The sequence below is a fragment of the Rhea americana genome, unplaced genomic scaffold (genome assembly GCF_003343005.1).
Source record: "Rhea americana isolate MKP2758 unplaced genomic scaffold, rheAme1 scaffold_77, whole genome shotgun sequence".
NCBI classification, from domain to species: Eukaryota; Metazoa; Chordata; class Aves; order Rheiformes; family Rheidae; genus Rhea; species Rhea americana.
Window position 1 is genome coordinate 1170736 of NW_028186945.1, and position 20641 is coordinate 1191376.

Genomic DNA, 20641 nt, shown 5'->3' on the forward strand with positions numbered 1-20641 from the left:
TTATTAGAACCTCCCTTAGTGGATCAGATTTGAGTCAATTTACAGTATAGTGATCAGGGATCATCTTTTATTATTCGCTTATTTATTTATTTTTATCCTCTTTCTGACTTCTCTTTTTGTTTCCTTGTACAGAGATTAAAAAATTTCTAAGAAACTTTTCCACGTATTAATAAGTGATTATTTGTGTTCACTTTCTAGGTCGAATTCACCAAGCTATGGTAACATCTCTAAATGAAGATAATGAAAGTGTGACTGTTGAATGGATTGAAAATGGAGATACTAAAGGCAAAGAGGTAAACTTAATTATTTTAGAATTTGTTTTTAATAAAAAGTGTAAACTGCATACTGCTTTGGAATTTAAACCAGAAGCAAAAAGAAAATATAAATCTTAAATTACTTCACGATTCTTTGGTTCCAAACTGTTTTGAATGGGAACTGTTGGACAAAGCTTGGTTTCTGTTGTGTTAAATTTGACTTCCTGAGATCTGTGTCATAGCTTTTAGATAGTGCTTTCCATCTATTGATTTTGAACCAGATTAGAAAAGCTGTCCTCATTATTCTCTTTTTACAACTAGAAAAATCAAATTGTTGAGGGGGACAATGACTTGCAGTTCYGACAGGAAACTAGTGGGAGGGGCTAGGTTAGAAATCTTTTGGTGTTTGTATTATTGTGGAGCTGAACTTCTGGTTTGTTTGTTTGTTTATTTTTCTTGCACAATATTTTTCCAGCCTTGTTTTCCTTGAGAAACTGTGTCTCTGTGTCCTAGTTATACTCCCTTATCCCCTCTTCATGTAAATTTTGGCCTGTTAGCTGATGTCAATTGAGGTTTGGATAAGCACCTCAGAAATTATACTTAACTAGTTTTATGAGAATAAGGGGGAGAGGTGGGGGGGGGGGGAAGAATTGTGAGAATGTCCTGCTGATGAAAGAGCTTATCTGTTTGGACACAGAGAACCATACCACAGTGAGGTCTTGGTGATGTCTAGCTGGGGGAAATTTCAATCTAGAGATCGAAGCATTTAAGGTCTCCAGCAAACCAGGTTTCAATAATTCTGAAATCAGTTATTTTTGAAATATTGTCCCTGTTTCAGCCCCCAGCCCTCCCCTCTTCTCCCTTATGGCATTTTGAATAAGTAACACTTAGAAGAAAAATAAAAAAGTGATACATTTAACGTGCTTTCCACCTGTGATTTTGTTTTTGAATTCTCTGGGAAATTTAAAGTGATTGAGATCTCAATTACTTTAATAGAATGTCTTTCATATTCTGCAGCAACTGTCAATTTACCATAGCTACTTTTGTTGTAATTTTATCCTTTTACATAGTTATAAATATCTATTGGTCATTTTTAATTCATCTTTTTTGGAAATGCGTATGTTTTCAAGTAATACAAAGACCAAAGCTTAAACTGTTTTTAGCAAATGAGAGGTTTCAGGTTATAGATTTAGTCAACTGTGGTGTAAAAACTCTAAATATATTTATTGTGTAGCCTCAAATATAAGAGGAGAGATGGAGAGTGAATTTATCCAAAGGCTTATAAATTTGTGTTATATTCTTTTAAACAGATTGACTTGGAGAGCATATTTTCACTTAATCCAGATCTTGCACCTGATGAAGATATTGAACCTAGTCCAGAGACACCACCACCACCTACTCCTTCAGCCAAAGTAAACAAAATTGTGAAGGTTTGTAATACCTAGGGAACATGAACATATTTAGCTTGCAGCACTTCTGTGCATGTTATGCTTTAATTTTTAAGTCTTTGTCTGTTGAGCTACTTGATGTGTGTTTTCCTTTTTTTTCCTATGATGGATAGGGAAAAGATGAGAGATTTTTAAGATCATGTTTGAAATAGGGGGAATCAAATTGTGTTACTGAATATATCTCAAGGAAAAATATTGAAAAAATCTTTGAAGTTATTTTGAAACAATACCCATAGTTCAAGCACTCTTCATCTGTGCTTTTCTTAGTGAGATTTTGCAGCAATAACCTTTTTGTATTGCTGATGTCCTGTTATTTTAGTCACTGGAAATAAACAGAAGTGGGGCTGGAGTTTACATTTTCAATATTAAAGATTTTTTTCTTTATATAGAGTCGACGTACTGTGGCACCAATTAAGAATGACACCCCTGCCAGAGATAACAGAGGTAAAAGTATCTTTCCATTTCTTGAAACTGAAAATATGGGAACACATCAAAGTGCGGGAAGACATGCTGATCTAAAATGCTATAGTAATTCTGCATTCCCAGTACAGTATGTACCTGTAAGAAATGTAAAGGACGTAACACTTTATTCCTGGAATAATTCCTATGAATATTTAGAGATGTATGCTGTACAAATAATACTTATATGCAAGTGCCATATAAGCAATATAACATTAAGAAGGTTAAACAGAATGAACTGAAGGTACAAAAGTTTGAAGTTCATTAATTATGCTGCATTGAATCATGTGTGACTTTTCCAAATTGAAGTATGCTCAGTTTGCTTCAGCTTCACAGTGCTTTAATATAGACTAAGTGGTGCATTTAAAAGTTCTTACACTTTGTTTTCTAACAGTCTCTGTGTAAACATTCATTCAAAGACTACTTAAACCTTACAGATTATTTCTCAGTCTACAATCAACAGCAAAAAGCTATATAAAATACTGAAATATCACAGGAGGGTGGGTGAATGAAACATATACTAGCTGAGTATAGATGTAATGCATCTAGAATGTAAGAAGGAATATTACATTTTCTCCTCAGTGATTAAGCCTAACATTATCTACTTCTCTTGATAATGGTGATGGGATTCTTTCAAAGATTATTGTTTAAATTAATGATTAGATTCCATTCCATCTGTTTAAACTTGAAAAAAAATGGCTTGCTTATCTTTATTGCTTTTTGTTGCAAGTGTTCAGAATCTCTTCTGGAGAACAATTGGGTTCACTTTCTCCCTTCTGTCATTTGCTGCTGGAGGTGTAAACAAATCAAAAATACATCAGGACATTTCTTTCAAACTAATTTGGTCTAAATTTGAGACATTGTGGTTTCCTTCTTACTTTCTGCCTTTTATATATATATTTTTTTAATTTTCAACTCTTTCTACTTTTGCTTTGAAAGTTTTTCTACTATTGATATTGCATGATTACATCAAATAGCCATACTAGTTGTCATTTGTAGTAAATGGTCTATCTGGTATAGAATAAGCCCTGTAACTTGCATTTTATTGGGAACTGTACATCTTATTATTCACACTCTACCTAAGAATTTGTTCTTTGTTGATCTTGTAGTTAAGCTTTTCTTAACATACTATTTTGCTCAGTGTATTTAATTCATGCTATAGTCTGTATCTCCTATCATATTTGGAACTGATTTGGGCATTTGTCTTGTCTATCCCATTTGATATTTGTTTCCGTAGTTGCCTCCATGTTGTATTCTGTGCTAGCCTTTTTTTGAATGTCATCTCTAAACTAATAATCAGAGCTATTCACCTTTACCTTCATACTCCTCCTGACAGACCTTTTTAGTAATGTGTTTAAGAAACTGGACAGCTGAAGTGCAGCTGTTTGAAGCAACTCTCTGAAAAACAGCTTAAAACATTCAGCTCTACTGATGAGGCCTGCATGCTCACTGCACCCATAGAAGACACTGAGAATAGACATCACTCTACACCTTTAGAAAGTACTGTGTTTTTTACATATAGAATCAATGTCAAATTTAGTTAGACATACTGATTACATACATCCCCTGTAACATAGTATCAAAAAGGATTGTTTCTTCCACTTGTGGATTGTGCTGCACTTTGCTGCCTTTCATTTATATCCCACTACTCCTCCAGAAGTTAYAGGTTCAGTGGGCTGGAACCACCTTGTAATTGTTAGAGAATGTGGAACAGCAGGGCCTTGTTTCTAATTAGGTTTCTGGGTGTTATCATAGTATAAATAAAATTTCAGTACTTCAAACTGTGGTACTTCAGATCTCCATTCACATACTTCATTTTATGCACATAATAAGCTGTACTAATTCTGTATTAAAGTGTTTAAGAACATGCATGTTTGGCATTGGTACTTAATAATTCTGTTGTGTTGGTATTTAACATCAGGTAAAAAAGGCAACATAATGAATGTCTGTTTTTTTCTCTCTCTGGTAAATTTCTCTCTCTTGAAAGAGGCCTTGTTTTTTTCTTATCATAATTAAGTATTTTGGAATTGGATAGAAATAGGGAAAATGTTATTCTTTCATACCTAGATCAGCTTTGTGCTTTTCTTTTGCAGTGGTTGGTTCTGCACGTGCACGGCCTACTCAGCTTCCTGAGCAGTCTTCCTCCTCACAACAGAATGGTAGTGTTTCAGATATATCACCAGTTCAAGCTGCAAAAAAGGAATTTGGACCCCCTTGTATGTAAACCGTGTATCAAGGATTCATTCATTCTGGGCATTACATGTACATTCTCTTGGATTATGTTGTTATCCATAAATGACAAATGGTCTAYATATGCAGTTGTCTGTAGGCTTCCTTTAGAAGCTTTTTCAGAGTGCTGTGGCTAAACAAATGTTCAGTTTTGTCATAGTTGTGCTAGCATTTGGAATTTGTTTTTCCTTTATCTTTTTTTTTAAACCATGGCTATTCTTTTTTTAATTTGTCTACTTTTTATTTGAATTCAAACCAAGAGATCACATGTATCTGTCCAAATTTTTTTTGAGGGTCATTTTCCTTATATTTTTGGTTGCATGATTATTGTCCTGTTTCCATGATTTTTGTTAATTCAGTTCTTTTATAAATTTTGGAAATTATATTGGTGTAATAATTCTATACTAATACTGATTTGTTTAAAAAGTTAGTTGATATAAATACATGCATTCTAATTATTGCTAAATTAATATAATTGAAATGTAGTGTACATACTAAATTCATGCAATACACTGAAAATATTTTAAAATTATATCATTTTCTTTAAGCACGTAGAAAATCTAATTGTGTAAAAGAGGTTGAAAAATTGCAAGAGAAACGTGAAAAAAGGCGGTTACAGCAGCAAGAACTTAGAGAAAAAAGAGCTCAGGTTAGTATTTTTAGCTCAGAGATGGAAAATGTATGTCAGCAAGAGAACATGTATGCAAAGTTCTTGTGCTTTTTGCAGATTTCAGTAATTCCTATGAACTGTTACAATTGTGAAATTAAATGTTTTTACCCTATATACAAGTTTGATAAGTATTTTGGTGCAAAGGTTCATTGCTTTGATAACTATTATTTTAGACATTTTTTCCCCTTTCTTTTTTCCTACAGAAATTGCTTGTAACTTCTGTAATGTCTTATCTTTCTGTAGTTATTTAAAAATCAAGTACGTTTTCTTAGAGCAAATACATTGATAAAATATAATCAAACCTTTGGCCTTTAGATAAGATTGTTATTCTAGGTGAGCTATTACAACATTGTGATAAATTTTTCTTTCTGATCTTTGGTGCTTAGCAGAAGTATTTGAGACTCAGGTTTGAAGAATGATTTTTTTTTYCTTTAAACCCATCTGTGCATTTTGAATTTAACTTTTCATCATGCACGCAACTTGGTAGTGAGTTGTTAGAAACTTTGGTGAAAGAAATGAAGTTGCTAATCCTGTTAGAAAGTCTCTTAATATTAAATGACTTTCTGTCACAGTAGTGTAAAAGCTTTGGCAAAACTAGTAGCATAATCTTGTTGACAGGCCGGTGTTTTTGTGTTAGTTTCTCTAAAGAGGTACTACCAGTCCGCTAATGACATAAGAATTACCACAGCTAAGCTGACCTAAAATGATGTATGTGGAATTTGTGTTCTCTAATTTTCATCCATTTAAATGAATACAAAACATTACTGTGTCTTTGTCTGTGAGGAACAAATATTTTTGTTTTATATATTAAAATTCTTTGACATGATACTACCCCTAAATTTTTCCCTTTTTTTTTTTTTTTTACTTCCAAAAAAACTCCCTTTGCATTTTAGTCTTAAGCTTTTTTTATGAGAAATTTTATTTTATTTGTCTTGATGATCTTTATGTATCTATGCTTTCTGTTGCTTTGTGCGTTCTGTTGTTGTTGAAATACAGCAATAATTAGGCAACCCCTGTTCTCAAACGAGCAAGAGCTTTAACTAGAGTTTGAAGAATAGTAGACAAATACTTTTTGCACAAGAAGCAATAGTCCTTTCTGAATTTTAGAAGGAAACATTTCAACAGTAATACATCTTGAACAGACTTACTGTAAGTAGTTTTTAGTTCAGTGTAGTCAGAGTGAGAAGGTAAAAGGTGCAGTCAACTTCTAATTACCAAGGCACAGTTTTATCTGTGGTGAGTGTTGACCATGTCACAGATACAGAGGCATAAGCTGGATCCATTTCAGCTTATTAACTCCTATGTGGTGTTGTGTGAAAGTGCCTGTTCTATTTCTACGACCAGTGGTAGTCCAGAAGCAGTTTTAGCTAATTTGTCGGGAGCTGTGCAGATATCAATAAGGTCTAAGCACCAGAGCTGGCTATGTGTGCCATCATTAGAATATCCTGAAATTGTGTAAAATCTGCAGTACTGTGAGAATTGACAGGAAAGGCATTTGCATGATTCGTGAGAGAATCAGCTTAGCTCACAGTGAGCTCAGTTGCTGTAGTTAAGACTTGCAGGGTCTCCATGCGTGGCCTCTTACTTGTCTGTTCACTGTGTTATTTACAATTCCAAGTCTAGGAATGGGAGGGCTTGCAAGCTTGAACGTAGGATATTGTGTATCCTGGGGGTTGCTTCTGCTTTTGTTGAAACTTAGGGTGTTGGAAGTATGTTTCCAATGCATCTGAGTAACTGTAGGAATTAACTCAGGGCTAGTAGTAGGATCAACATCATGTGATCAACTTGGATCCAGCAGGGGTACATTTAGAGCAGCTGGGATATTTGCACTGTATTCTGCAGTATGTTTTGTAGTAACTCTATTAATAGAATCTATCCATTTGTCCATTGAACTGCCTTATCTCAGATTAAGAAAAATTGAGCAGGTAGTCCATATGTTATTGTGTGGTAGTTCAGGAACATTCCTGTATTGTGAGGATACTGGCAAAAGGCAGTCATTCCTCTTTCTTGAACAGATTTCTAATGAGACCTCAATTAAAGAGAGTTTTATATTGCATTCCAACCAAAAATAGTCCTACAATCAAGACATTTCTAGAGTTTTAGAGAAATACTTAAAATTTCAGCTAATGTGTATTTTTTTATAAGTTAATTTGGAAGGTATTTGAATTAATCAATTTCAGAAAAAAATGTGTAGTGGAATTTCTGTTGCTTACTTTCCCAGGATGTTGATGCTACAAACCCAAATTATGAAATTATGTGTATGATAAGAGATTTCAGGGGAAGTTTGGATTATAGACCACTGACAACTGCAGATCCTGTAAGTACCTCAGGAGCTGTGAATTTTTTCATCCTTTTGTATTTCTGATTTTTTTTTATTTTTTAAAAGCTTGAGTATACTTGAGTCTATAAATATCGATAGTAAGTAGTTTAATGTATATTGGTATTCTTTATACTATGGGTTTATTTTTTCAGTAATTTGATGATATTGCATCTAGCAGGCATTGAAATTCCTAAGATGTGAAGTTCATAATTGTTAATTATTTTATGTCATTTAATTATATTCTGACTATAAAATAATTTCAGCAGATACTAAGTAATCAGCCTCTGTATTCTAGATTTTCCTGGAAGGCCAAGTGATGTACACACAAAACCCTTAAGCTTTTCTGAAAAACTAGTTGAATATAAAGATTAATATTCAGTCTTTGAAAGTGGTGAGGGCATTTGATTTGCAGAGAAGTTGGAAGAGCAGAATTCTCAGATGACATGTATTGTCTCTGTATAAATGAGATCATGATAATTTCCATCATTAGTATATCTAACTAATGCAGCTGTATTTGCTTGTTATGTTGCAAGATGTACCTGGTACTCTGTAGGATCAGACCACTAGCTGCAGGGAGGGTTTTTTACCTTCATGTACAGCTTTGTCTTTTGAATTCGTGTTTATCATGCAGATACAATGGACTTTTGCAAGTTTAGATGACTCACTGTCTTATAAATGCCTTTTTGTTTAACTAATCGGTTGGTTAATTAAAAAAATAGAAATTAAATATTGTTTAACTGGAATTATGATGTAATTCACTGAAAGATTTTTTTTTCTTTGTAGATTGATGAACACAGGATATGTGTTTGTGTACGAAAACGACCACTAAATAAAAAAGGTAAGACCATACAATTTTTTTGAAGGAATTTCTCTCTAAAAAGCTGCTTCTGATAATAATATTTATATTAAGAGATGTAGTAATACTGGTCATATATTGGAAATGCTAGATAATATGCATGAGGAAACCAGAAAATTCATAGATTTACAGATAACCTAGATAAAGACTGAGTGAAAAGTAGTTTAATTATTACCATTTTATAGAAGGGGAGCCAAGGCACAGAGGGACCGTGCATTTTTTTTTCCCAAGATCATCTAAGATGAATTTAATTGATCTGGAATTAATTCAACTGGAATTTCCTGAGTAGTTTTACGCTACGTTAGGAACACCATTCTTAAGTGCATCTTAACTATCCTTTAAATGATCTCCTGATCAGTTAGTTACCCAATAAAATTTTTTCCACACATTTTTTATAGATGTATCTTTATAGTTTTAAGTGGTCTTGAATCAAACATTGCAGGAACAATTTGGGTGCCTATACAGAGGTGACTTACGACACGATAGGTGCCCAAGGGTATCCAAGGCATCCTCTCAAGGCTGGTGGATTACAGACAAACTGGGGACTTGTATCTCCTGAAGTTGCAGCTCAGGGCTGGACAGGTAACCTTAGGTAGGGCATATGAAATGACACTAAACACCTATTTTTAGGTACTGGAATCAGTCCCTAGTAGCTTGTTTTTATAGATTCAGAGTATTGTTACAATGTTTTTCTTGCTGTCTGCTCACCAGAGTGGAGTTTGTGTTCCAGAAAAACACTTAGATTTTTAACTCCTAATAAACTTCAGTTTTTCCATAAAGTTCTTTATTTTCAATGGAAAATTAGGAACTGCATTTACTTCTGAATTGCAACCTGTCTGATTTCAGAACTAAAGCAAGCTGATTTTCGCTTTGAAAGATGTTTCTTTCCTTCTCTTTTTGYTATATTTTGTTTAGCTAAAGGACTCAAAGATCATCACTGTGACACTGAAACAACATAGGATGCATTTATTATTCTTGTACTGTCAAAAGTACACATTGAGGAATACTTTAGCAAGCATATCCAAAGGATATGGGAGGATTGTATGGGAAAGGGGAAAGATAAATTGATGTTAGTGTATAGTTAGTTTCATTTTCTCTTACTTTTTCCCTCCATGTTGTTGCTTTCCCGACTCCTTTTTTTTTTCTTATTCCCTATATTTCTCTTGTCCTCTTTCTTTTATTGACCTGAAAGGAACAAATCATCTCAAAATTTGGTTAGTTGAAACTATTGTGCATAACCTATGTAATAAGGKTATTCAACATAGACTGCATATAGTGGTTCAATTTCTGTTTTGGCATTAGAGGTTATTTTTAATAAAATATGGCTTAGAAATCCAGTACTTTATGTGGAAGACAGCCTTCTATCTGTACTTCAGTTAAAGCAGTTAAATTGCAGTAAATGACAGTAAGCTGTCATGAGGCATGAGTTATGATTCAAAAGTGAGTTTTGCTCTATGCAAGTTGCATATTTTAGGTCTTGGTGATTTGGAGCCTGTTATGAAAACAATTCTAAAGAGTTTGTAGGAAGATGAGTAAAGAATGAGGTTGGCACTATAGTTATTTTGCTTTTTTAAGAATAAATTATAATAAAAAGGAATTAATGAACATGCACTTAAATTTCGAAAGTTCACAAGAACAATTTTTCTTATGCCACATGTTAATATTGAAAGGTAAGAAACAATTAAAGATATCAGTGTTTAATCCCCTGAAGAGGAAGAATACAAATTTGTTTCCTTTATTATTGCAATAATAAGATATGTCAGAGATATTGTTTTCCCTTTTCATGTTCAGTATTTTGAAGTGATGTAAGGTTTTTAAATCATCTGATGGAAATCATGCATACAAATCAATTTTTGTCAGTCTTACAAACACAAAATCCTCTTCAAAGTGTTGTCAACACTAATTGTTGATTGAGAAGTATATGGTGGGTTTCAGAGACATTATTCCAAATTTTCATCAGCCACAAATACAGGTTGTCATAACAAACAGCTGGGGGTAGGTAAATGTCTTATCCCAAACAATCATTTAAGAAAAAACAATTTTTGACTGCTTTAACTAAAAAGCTTTTGCTGCAAAGAGGTCCCTTCCAACCTTACTGATTCTATGACCTTCATATATCTGTTTTCACCACTGTTCTTTATTTCTTCTCTATAATTACTGCAGAATAATTACATTTTATTTTATTGCTGTGCAGTTGAAATTTGATTATATAGTGATACGAATGCATACTTCTGCTTGTGTATAATGTCATGCAATGGTAGCCATGGTATTGTTTGATCAGTATGCTTACTGAGAATATGATTTCTATCTGATTTCTTTTAAAGCCACATCAAATTGTTGAATTGTATGCCTTAAGAAATTTTACATAGAAATGCAAGTAGGACACATTAGTGATCTTGACTATATGTACAAAGGACCTTTATTTTTGTGCATATCGTGAATCAGTGGGTTCTCTGTATTTTGCTGACTAGTATCTCATGCAATTAGCCGTAAATTGTAGGGCTGTGTAGTAATTATAACCTGTGAACTCAGTATTGAAATCACATCTAGCTGGCTTTTGTTCATTCGCAGTGATAGGAAGCATCATTAGTTTTTTCATCTTTTTCTGCTTACAAGACAATTTTTGGAAAGCGTTTTGCTCTGAAGTAATTCTATATTAAAGACTTAAAATGTTGGTTCCAGTATTAATCTGCAAAGGAAAATCTCTATGTAGAATACTGGCAAAATTTTTCTTTTTGGAAGCTTTGAACATTAGACTTTAATGATTTAAGTAAAATAAAAAGAATTAATAAAATAAAAAATTTATTAGGAGGATGTTTATTTCTTTGTGTTTTTAAATTTGACAGTGCAAGTAACATTAAACTGCAGGGTCCAGTGTTTCCAGAAGAGCAGTTATTTGTAAAAACTCAAAGCATGTGGTAGTAATCAATAGAACTGTACACGAACTACAGGGAAAAAACTCAAATCCATTATAGAATCCATTGTATGTTATTATAGAATATATACCAAACTGCAGTGATAGCACTATAATTAGTGATCTTAGTTTTTTCTAATCAACCTTGGAATACTTCTAATAAAATCTCTTATTTAGCAGATTATTATCTAGATACAGAAGCTCAGGTCCATTGCAATGTTGTTGTTTGGAGGAGCTGTGTTATCTTAGATGTTATAAGAATGTAAACAATGCAAAAATGTAAAAAAAAAATGTATTGCTAGTTAAATATATATATATTTCACTTATTTTATAGAAACTTTAATGAAAGACCTTGATGTAATAACAATTCCTAGTAAAGATGTTGTGATGGTACATGAGCCAAAACAAAAGGTGGATTTAACAAGGTACCTAGAAAACCAAACTTTTCGTTTTGATTATGCCTTTGATGACACGGCTCCTAATGAAATGGTTTACAGGTATGTGTATATGCTTTTTTTTTGTGAACCTTTTTTCTCATTTATCTCCCCTGTCAATAACTGTTGACTTCCCTTGGTCATGGACTTCACTCCTATTCTCTGTGTCACCAGATACATATATTGCTACCTCTGTGCTTTTGTCTGTGTATTTTTGGTTTAACTCTGTTTATACTGAATTTTTCATCTGCACCTTCATCTCCAATTATATTGACCATATAGTTCTCAATCCAAGCCTTGCCTTTCCAGACTGCAGTGTGTATTGTTTGCCTTTTCAACTACTGAATTTTTCAACAACTTCATTGGCTCTCCATTTTACTCAGGGTTTGTATCTATTTTAATTTGTATCCATGTAGCACCTGAGGCACTATTTATTATTTCTGATCTTCTTGAAACTGAGAACGAAAGGACAGTTCCAGCCTTAGAGCTTGCAGTTTGAATATAAGATAAAGACAACCAATGGAAACAAATAAGAAGAGGCTGAAGAAAAAGTAGAAAAAGAGAGGTTGTATTTACTATGTAGTATATTGCTGAAGTACTTGAGCTAGTTTGGCTATTGAAAGCAGTCTAGCCAATGTGGCACAGAGATACAGGGAAGATAATTGATCTTGCTCAAAAAGCTGTATCTTTTGGATTAAAAAAAAACAAAAAACAAAAAACAACGAAGGTGCCCCAAAGGATTGGATCTCCATTTTTTCCCCTTTATTCTTGTGTCACTGCCTCAGTTGGCACAGACTAATGCACGTAGTGCTTTCAAAGTAGTCCACCAAGTCTTGAGTTAACTTGTTGAGAATGAGTTCTTTATCTTKTCAGTGAGTAGATAACAGTAACAGGCAAACATAGGCAGAAATATAATCTTTGTACAAAGTATAAATGCTTTGAATTTTTTTGTGAGGAATATTGATTGAGAAAGGAATTTGATGGAAGATAACTTTCCTTCTGTTTGAGAAGTGCTTCCCATAACCTTAAAGAGGAAGGGAAGAGAATTCTTTTTTTTTAATCCAACAGCATGAAAGTGATAGTGTATGTTGTGTCCTGATGGATGTTGGATGCTGATGTTCTGTCTGTGCATAAGAGAAAATGCATAATAAAAGAATTATACAAAGTCCTTGGAAATGAAAATTGGTATCTTATGCTTGATATAATTAAGAGTGGAAAGATAGCAAAAAGAAAGTCTGTTTTGTCTGTTAGCTTAAGAGTCTTTCATAAGCGTAAGCTTCAGCAAAACTCTGCCCTTGGAGATTGCTGTCTTTAATGTTTGTCTTCTGCTAGCATCTTTTCTTTCCCGATGCAGAAGATCTGTGGGAGAGCCATCTAGCTGGGCAATGTGTGCCTTTTGGAATAGTAACTGCCTAACAACCAGTCCTTTTAATCTCCATCCTTCCTATTGTTCCTCATTTATATTTGCAAACATAGTGATTAACTGTGAAAGGCTTTTTTCTAAATTATTATTATTATATTTTTGTACTGAGTTTCTTCTGGATGATTTTTATTAATCGCATAATAAGTTAGTGATAATACAGGAAAAATGCTTATATTCCTACTGAAAGAGTAAATATCAAGTCTGTGTAGCAGTGCAGGCTTCTTCTCCCATATATGATACGATGATTATTAATTGAAGGATAATCTATTTCAAGTCCTCCTGCACTAGAAAGATTAAGAATAAGAAAAGTATCATAATACACTCTCACCAGAATTTCAGGGTCAGAGTGAAAAGTGATAAGTGGTTTACATTTTCTTCAGCATGCTAAAATACTGTTCTTCAATTTGGTAGGGAGGAATATTCTGCCCTTTTTCTTCTTTTTATACTTAAGCTGTATTGTAAGTATGTGTGAATCCCTGGGCCACAACAGTGAGTTGCAAGTTTTGTTTAGTATTAAAAAATGCACGCTAGTTTGAACTGATCTCTTTTGAATTTAAAAGTGAACCACAGTTTATATTTCTGAAAGATCAATATTGAAAATATGAATTATTAGTAGAAGGAAAGCTGGAGTGTTTTGACTTGGTACCATTTGGAGTTGTATAATGCCCTATGAAAACTTTTATAGGTATATTTCTATTCTGCCTCATTTTAAAATAGATATAATTATGTCCCTGTATTATAAACCATCAAAATATCTCTGTTTAATTGAGTTCAAATGGATTTAATGGAGTGTGCTTCTCTAAGTGGATAGATTGCTTGAAATTTATTTTTTAAATGTCAAAAGAATGTCAAAAGATGTCTATTTATGGAGAAATATCCTCTTGAGGACAAAAGAAATAAATATTTGGAGGAGAAAAAAAGGGAAAAAACTATGGCTGATCAGGAATCATATGGTACTTGATGTATTGATAATTCAGTTAAACTTATATTTTGCATATGCCTTGATGGATTAGTGGCCAGTGTTTCCTGTATTTTATGTATAAGTGATCTTGTGTTTATTTGGAAGTGGAATGAAATGGGATTGTAACATCTCAGTTCTTCTCTAAACAATTCCTGTTTCTGTCGCTAAACATAMATTGCATGTAAACATGTAGAATAAGTTTAAAAAGAAGGATTATTGATGCTTTCTCCACTAGAGTTACCCTTTACTTTTGGAGATTTTTATGAAGTAATGGTGATAAGCAGCTGGAGTAGGAGCAATAGGTGTGCATCTATCTTTTTAAGTATAAATTAATTCTCTAAACTAGAAAAATGGATTTTCTAACACATCAAGTAGTCCTTCAGAAGTCACTGTACTTTTCCTTTTTTGTGAGCTGGGGTACATGTTTTCTTGAGTGTTTTCTCAGTGTATATCTCTCAATGTATAAAGTATTAGGAAATGCAATGCTGTTTTGGCCAACTTTGTCACCTCAAGTAAATCCTGGAAGCTGAGTTGAAAAGTAGAATTTCTGTATTGGCAAAACCTAAGTATTTATCTGTCTGCTGTCCCACTTCCATATCTTCTAATGATATGTTTAGGGAGCTACAAACACCATGTAGTTAGCAGTGCTTTGTTACAATCATTAAAACAAGGATTTTTTTTTTCTTTAACAGATAATAAAATTGTTTTAAAATAAATGGGAGATATCTTGTAGCTTTTATTTAGTCATTTAGGATATTTTAATGGCTTGAAATTGGTAGCCTGTAGTTCAGGCTTAATTTGAAGATGGCCTGTGGCCTCTCAAAGTACAGAACCAGTTGTGTCACTTAAGGCTTTAAAATGTACAGGGGCCTTGCGGTAATCTTAAAGCTTCTTAAATACATTTTTTTTTTCCTTTCTTTGCATTTAAGGTTTACAGCGCGACCATTAGTGGAGACAATATTTGAAAGGGGAATGGCCACATGTTTTGCATATGGGCAAACAGGCAGCGGAAAAACCCACGTAAGTATTTCTTCTACGCATCAACAACAAATTTTTGTTTAATGTATAATGTGTATAACATTCACTATAAAGATCGTAGAATTGTAACTTACATATTCGTTACTTATTAGAAGTCACCTAGTTGCGTATTTCTGTCTTTTTTTTTTTTTATATATATATATAGACTATGGGTGGTGACTTTTCAGGAAAGAACCAAGATTGTTCTAAAGGAATATATGCACTTGCAGGTGAGTGACTTTTTTGGTCTTTTGGCTTTTTGCAAATTAGTTCAAGTCAATAAACTTTCTACTTTCCTATTGTACAAATACAAGGTCTTTATATTTTGCATTACAGATGCTTTAGTAGCATCAAAAGTAATTCTTAAATGCAAAGTCTTTATTTTGATATATGTAGATTACCTAGAAAATATAAGAAATATAACTGATGAATAATGTAGTTAATTTCAGGATCTTCTGTATCTTGCAGTGTGTTCAGTTTTAACTGCAGTGTTTTAGACTTTGTTGACTGACCCTGCCAGCTTTACCTGCTAAATATGAGTGATGTGATGTTGTAAAATAGGTATTATGCATTAATGAGCCTTTACTAAGTGAAAATACATAACTAGATTTCTTTGTATTTGGAAATGTATTCACAGCTCGAGATGTGTTTTTAATGCTAAAGAAGCCAAATTATAAGAAGTTAGAACTTCAAGTATATGCAACATTTTTTGAGATCTACAGTGGTAAGGTAAATACTTGACCTTTTTCTAAAGAAGGAGGAATTCCTCTGTGGCAAAGAGGGATTGTGAGCATGTCATACAAGACATGTCATTTTGTGTTTTCCAATTATGTCTTTGGATGGAATGCTTTGCATGATTTGATAAGGAATTTGAAATAAAAGGAGTTAAAGGTCCTTTGTTTTAACTGTTCTCTTTTCTTTTTCCCCCTCTTCCCTAAGGTTTTCGACTTGTTGAACAGGAAGACAAAATTAAGAGTATTAGAAGATGGTAAACAGCAAGTTCAAGTTGTGGGATTACAGGAACGGGAAGTCAAATGTGTTGAAGATGTTCTGAAGCTTATTGAAATAGGCAACAGCTGCAGGTATCTCCCATGGCTTCCACCAGTTTTTCATTGTAAATTAAAGAATCAGAACATCTTTTTCAAGTTTCTTATGTCTCTTTATAGCAACGGTTTTTTTAATATGCAAGGTTTTTTGATGATGTTGGCTGCAAGTGAGGAATCTGCCTGCCATTTGAATAAAGGTTGTTCAGAGTTGCTCTGCCTCCTAGAGAGAAATAAGAATTGATTTTTCTACAGGGTATAAACTGCATGCATTTATGTAACCAGCTTACTGACCTAACTTCACATCATTAATAATCTGGAATTCTGCCCAATTCTTAGTCCTTTAGAACTAAGGCATGTCTTGATACCTAGTGACAGAGGTTAAGTGTAATATTTTTACTTTTTGTTAAAATCCAGCTTCATTGTTTTTAAAATCAGTCTTTCACATAGACTGCTGTCTTTTCAGATAATGCAGTCAGCAGTTTACATGTGAACTGTCTGATAGCCTGAAATATTTGAAGATCTGATTATTCTTGCTTTTAAGAGAAAGGTAAAACAGTATTCATCTTCCATTTCTGTTTGAAGAGATGGAAAAAAGTAGATATAATTGTACTATATGAATTATATTATTAGAGTTGTGTCTGTAGTGTTTAGAAGTTAGACACACTGTCAACATTTATAAGAAGGTAGAGGACTGTGCCTTGGAAAAGGTAATGTTCTAAGTATATTTAGTATTATAATATTTATTTTTAGTATATTTAACAGGTATGGTCCTTCATGTGTACCAACTAGTATTCGTATGTCCTTCCCTTCTTTCATTTAAAGGACATCTGGTCAGACGTCTGCAAATGCACACTCATCTCGAAGCCATGCAGTATTTCAGATTATTCTCAGAAGGAAAGGGAAGTTGCATGGTAAATTTTCTCTGATTGATTTGGCTGGAAATGAAAGAGGAGCAGATACTTCCAGTGCAGACAGGCAGACACGGCTGGAAGGTGCTGAAATTAACAAGAGCCTTTTAGCACTCAAGGTAACTGAAAAGTTTTGATTGTGTCTSAGTAGGTGGAAGCCTTCTTCATATAATAGCAATGACTATTAAAACGAGTGTTTTCACAGGCTTTGCTTGTCTGCATTGACTACTGATGTGACAGGTAAAATAATGTATTGATTTTCCTCTAAATGCCTGAAAGTACACTTGGTAATTACCTAGTAGAAACATTGCAGAAACACTGTGCTGTCAACTTTTACGTAGCTTAAAAACCACACGTGCACATGCAGACACAGTAATTGATATGAAGACTTTCCTAACGTACACTTATAATGGGAGGAGAGATAGCTTACTTTGTTACTCAGGGTCTGAAATACTAACTGGAAATATTTGTATTGATCTTGGTATATTAGATTGTTTTTAGAATGGATTAAAATGAAATTTACCTTTACAGCATATTTTTTTTACCACTGCCTGTCAGTGTTTTCTAAGTAATTTGCTAACGAAGAAAACAACACAACAGTATATCCCAAAAGAACTAACAAATTGATTAAAATAACCCTTGAAAGTTGGACTTTCAAGTCCATTTTTGACTGCATATATAGCAAATTATCTTAACTGATACAATTGCTTCACAGATTTTCATGTGTTAACCCAAAACACAAGAAAGTTAACAAATATCATTTAAATTTTCAAATACTTTTCTGTCCTGTGTTTTATAATGTTCTAAAAAGATTCAGTCTAAATAAGGCAAGTCATTTTCTTGGTCTCAGTTGGGGAAAAAGTAATTTTGAATATCCTAAAATTTATCTCTGTTATTGCAGAGCTTTGCTTAGGTTAACTTCTTGCTGCATCGGCGTTGTGATTTTATGTAAAGAATCTAAACCCCAAATCATTGTGCCTATTCTTTTATACCCAGTATGAATTGGGAGAAGATTTGTATCTGCCTGTAACTAGATCTCACAAAACTCTAATGTGTCATTACAGAATTTTATGGCATGTTGAAAAATTGGTAGCAGCAATTCCAAAACTACAGTTTGTTTTGATTTAACATCAAAATAAATAATTCAGGGAATATCTTGTTGACTCTGTTACTTATTTTCAAATGTGATTGAATAAAACTGTTGAGGTTGTACTGGCTAATGCTTTTGATACAATACCCATACCATTAATTAATTAATTTTCATATAACTTATCTTTTTAATAATAGTGAAGAGTTCTGCTACTGCCATACTGGTGGTTGTGATCTAAATTATATTAATTATTTGGGGAAGGGGAAATAAAAATGTCAAGGTCTTCCAGAGGTCTAAATGGTGGTACAATAACACGTATCTCTTTCTTAATGAAATGCCAACTTTCTGTTTCTCATTTATCTCTAAACACATTATACAGCTTCTCTATTTGTAGTTAAGACCCTGGAAGTTATTGATTATCAAGTTCAAATTAAGCTAATATGTTCTAAACAGTGGTGCTTGGTGCCAACACAAGATTTGCTATTGGCATGCTGATACCAGTCCATGTGTCAAATGTTTTAACTTGTGCAGGTTTTTGGAATAAGAAGTTAATTCTGTAATGTCTCTACATGGAAGTAGTGTTGTCATTTTATTACTTGGTTTTCTGAGCTGTGATGAAAAGCAAAAGTAATTTAAAAACTCCATTAATTTAGAAGCTGGCAGTGTCCTCCTATAATCCTCTTACTCTTAAGCAAACAATACACTTTTAGTTTTTCAAAAGTGAGCAAACTAAAAATCATTACAATAAATTATTTCAATTAAATTTGTTAGTTGCAGTATCAATAACTAAATGTATACATTTAGTTATCTGTTTTTAGTTTGTGATGTCACTTGTTGAAAATCTGTTGCCCCTTTCCTATCTAATCTGCTTTTCTCCTTAAGTATAGTAATAACACAAACTCAAAAATTTCAAGGAATGCACTGCCTTGCTCACCTGTAAATATTGAGTCCTTTTTAGCATTTGCATGTGAAATTCACATTCAAGTTTCAGTCTTTCTGTTTATCTGAGCTGTGTCCATTCTATGAAATTCAGCTAGTGAGTTTTTAAATAATCACTGTAGTTTAAACCTACTTGCCCTTGTGATTGTTCTGTTCTGTATCATTGCAGTTTCACTCTGAGCCCTTTGGTTCTGTTTTACACTGTTTCACAGTTGCAGTGCTTTCTTGGATTATCAGTCTGCAGTTGCTAGCCTGGCTTTTGAAAGAAGCTGTTTCTAGGGAGTTTCAAAAGGCCACAAGGATACGCTTGCAATTGGAGGGACAGTTGAACTGTTTTAGAACTGTATATGTAATAGTAAAATGTTCCATCCATTAGTCCTACTAAAATCAAAGCAAATGTGAACAGCTCTTGATGTACTGTAGTAAAAAGTAGAAGCTCTATGTGTAGACTTGTGTTGAGATTGTACCAAGGAAACCATAAATTGGAAAGATGTGTGGATTAAAAGTATTAAGGCAAAGCCAGAAATGGGAATTATTGACCAAAATGTGACGATGACAACAACAACAACAAAACAGAAATTTAAATTTAAACTTCTTATGTATAAGAAGTAATTTATTAGCTCACATTAGATCTCTTAGTGAGTAGAAGTGATGTTTAGATTAATATCATTTTGGTTTGCACAGTTGTAGTTAGCTGCTACAGTATTTCTCACCAGAACTCTCCAGCCAATTGCAAATACTCGTTTAGCCTCATACCTTTCTTTTGAGTGAAAGGGGAGGCATTATTCCCAATTTTTAACATTACCAATGTCTTAAAACAGGGAATGGCTTATGTTTTCAAGTGTCTTCTGACTTTGAATGTATGAATAGGGAGCTATACTAAGTATGTTTGTTAACTATGGAAGCTTTCAGAAAGTTTAGGCACCAGTGTTTTCTTCTGAGCTGTAAAGAATGTCATTGGTAAAGCCAGCAATCAAAGCTATTGCTTTTAATTGATAATGTTAATACATCTCACTTACCACACTTCTGTTGGTGGAGACTGTACATTATTCAGGCTTTTGCAGCTGATAATCAGAAATTATTGTTAGTCTGGTGACTTAACATCAACACTGATTTTGTTGTTGTTGTTGTTGTTAGATACAGTTAGTATAAACCTTTTGGCTGAGATTCAGAAAGTTTTTGGTCTACTAAGTCATGTATGGGTTCCTAGTCTTCCACCGAACTTAATGAGAGGCAAAAGCCTAACACTTCCTGAATCCAAGCTTTAGTAGTAAATTTAAATGATATCTGAAAGAAAGCAAGATATTGAGAGCTTTTATTTTCTGAATTTGAGTTGCATTTGAATTATTTATTTTTTCTTTGTGATGAGGTGAATAATTACAAATCTGTTTGTTCTTTCAGGAGTGCATTAGAGCCTTAGGCCGAAATAAACCTCATACACCATTCAGAGCAAGTAAACTTACTCAGGTGCTAAGAGATTCATTCATAGGAGAGAACTCCCGTACCTGTATGGTAAGTTTTTAAAGTTAAATGTATGTTATATATAAAGAGAAAAAGGCTAGGAATTTAAGCTCTTATGCTTAGAATTGGCTGCTTGGTATTGGCAACATGGTAGGTTTCAGTTTATCCATTAATGAATACTGTAATTGGAACAAGTCTTTTAGCAGAAATGT

General features: G+C 33.3%; 1 protein-coding gene across 3 annotated transcripts in view; it reads left to right on the top strand.

Annotated features, from left to right (window-relative positions):
• Positions 1-200: 200 nt before the first annotated feature.
• Positions 201-20641, top strand: part of KIF2A (kinesin family member 2A) — a 35012-nt gene continuing 14571 nt past the window's right edge. The window contains exons 1-14 of one of the 3 annotated variants that reach the window (XM_085322431.1): positions 201-293; positions 1565-1684; positions 2092-2146; positions 4255-4377; positions 4939-5039; positions 7282-7377; positions 8164-8218; positions 11485-11647; positions 14898-14988; positions 15152-15215; positions 15623-15714; positions 15925-16067; positions 16854-17058; positions 20370-20480. In XM_085322431.1, the coding sequence (XP_085178557.1) occupies positions 216-293; positions 1565-1684; positions 2092-2146; positions 4255-4377; positions 4939-5039; positions 7282-7377; positions 8164-8218; positions 11485-11647; positions 14898-14988; positions 15152-15215; positions 15623-15714; positions 15925-16067; positions 16854-17058; positions 20370-20480 (1497 nt within the window). In that variant the 5' untranslated portion in view covers positions 201-215. The remainder of the gene's footprint in view (positions 294-1564; positions 1685-2091; positions 2147-4254; positions 4378-4938; positions 5040-7281; positions 7378-8163; positions 8219-11484; positions 11648-14897; positions 14989-15151; positions 15216-15622; positions 15715-15924; positions 16068-16853; positions 17059-20369; positions 20481-20641) is intronic. The other 2 variants (XM_085322432.1, XM_085322430.1) reach the window with 2 other exon arrangements.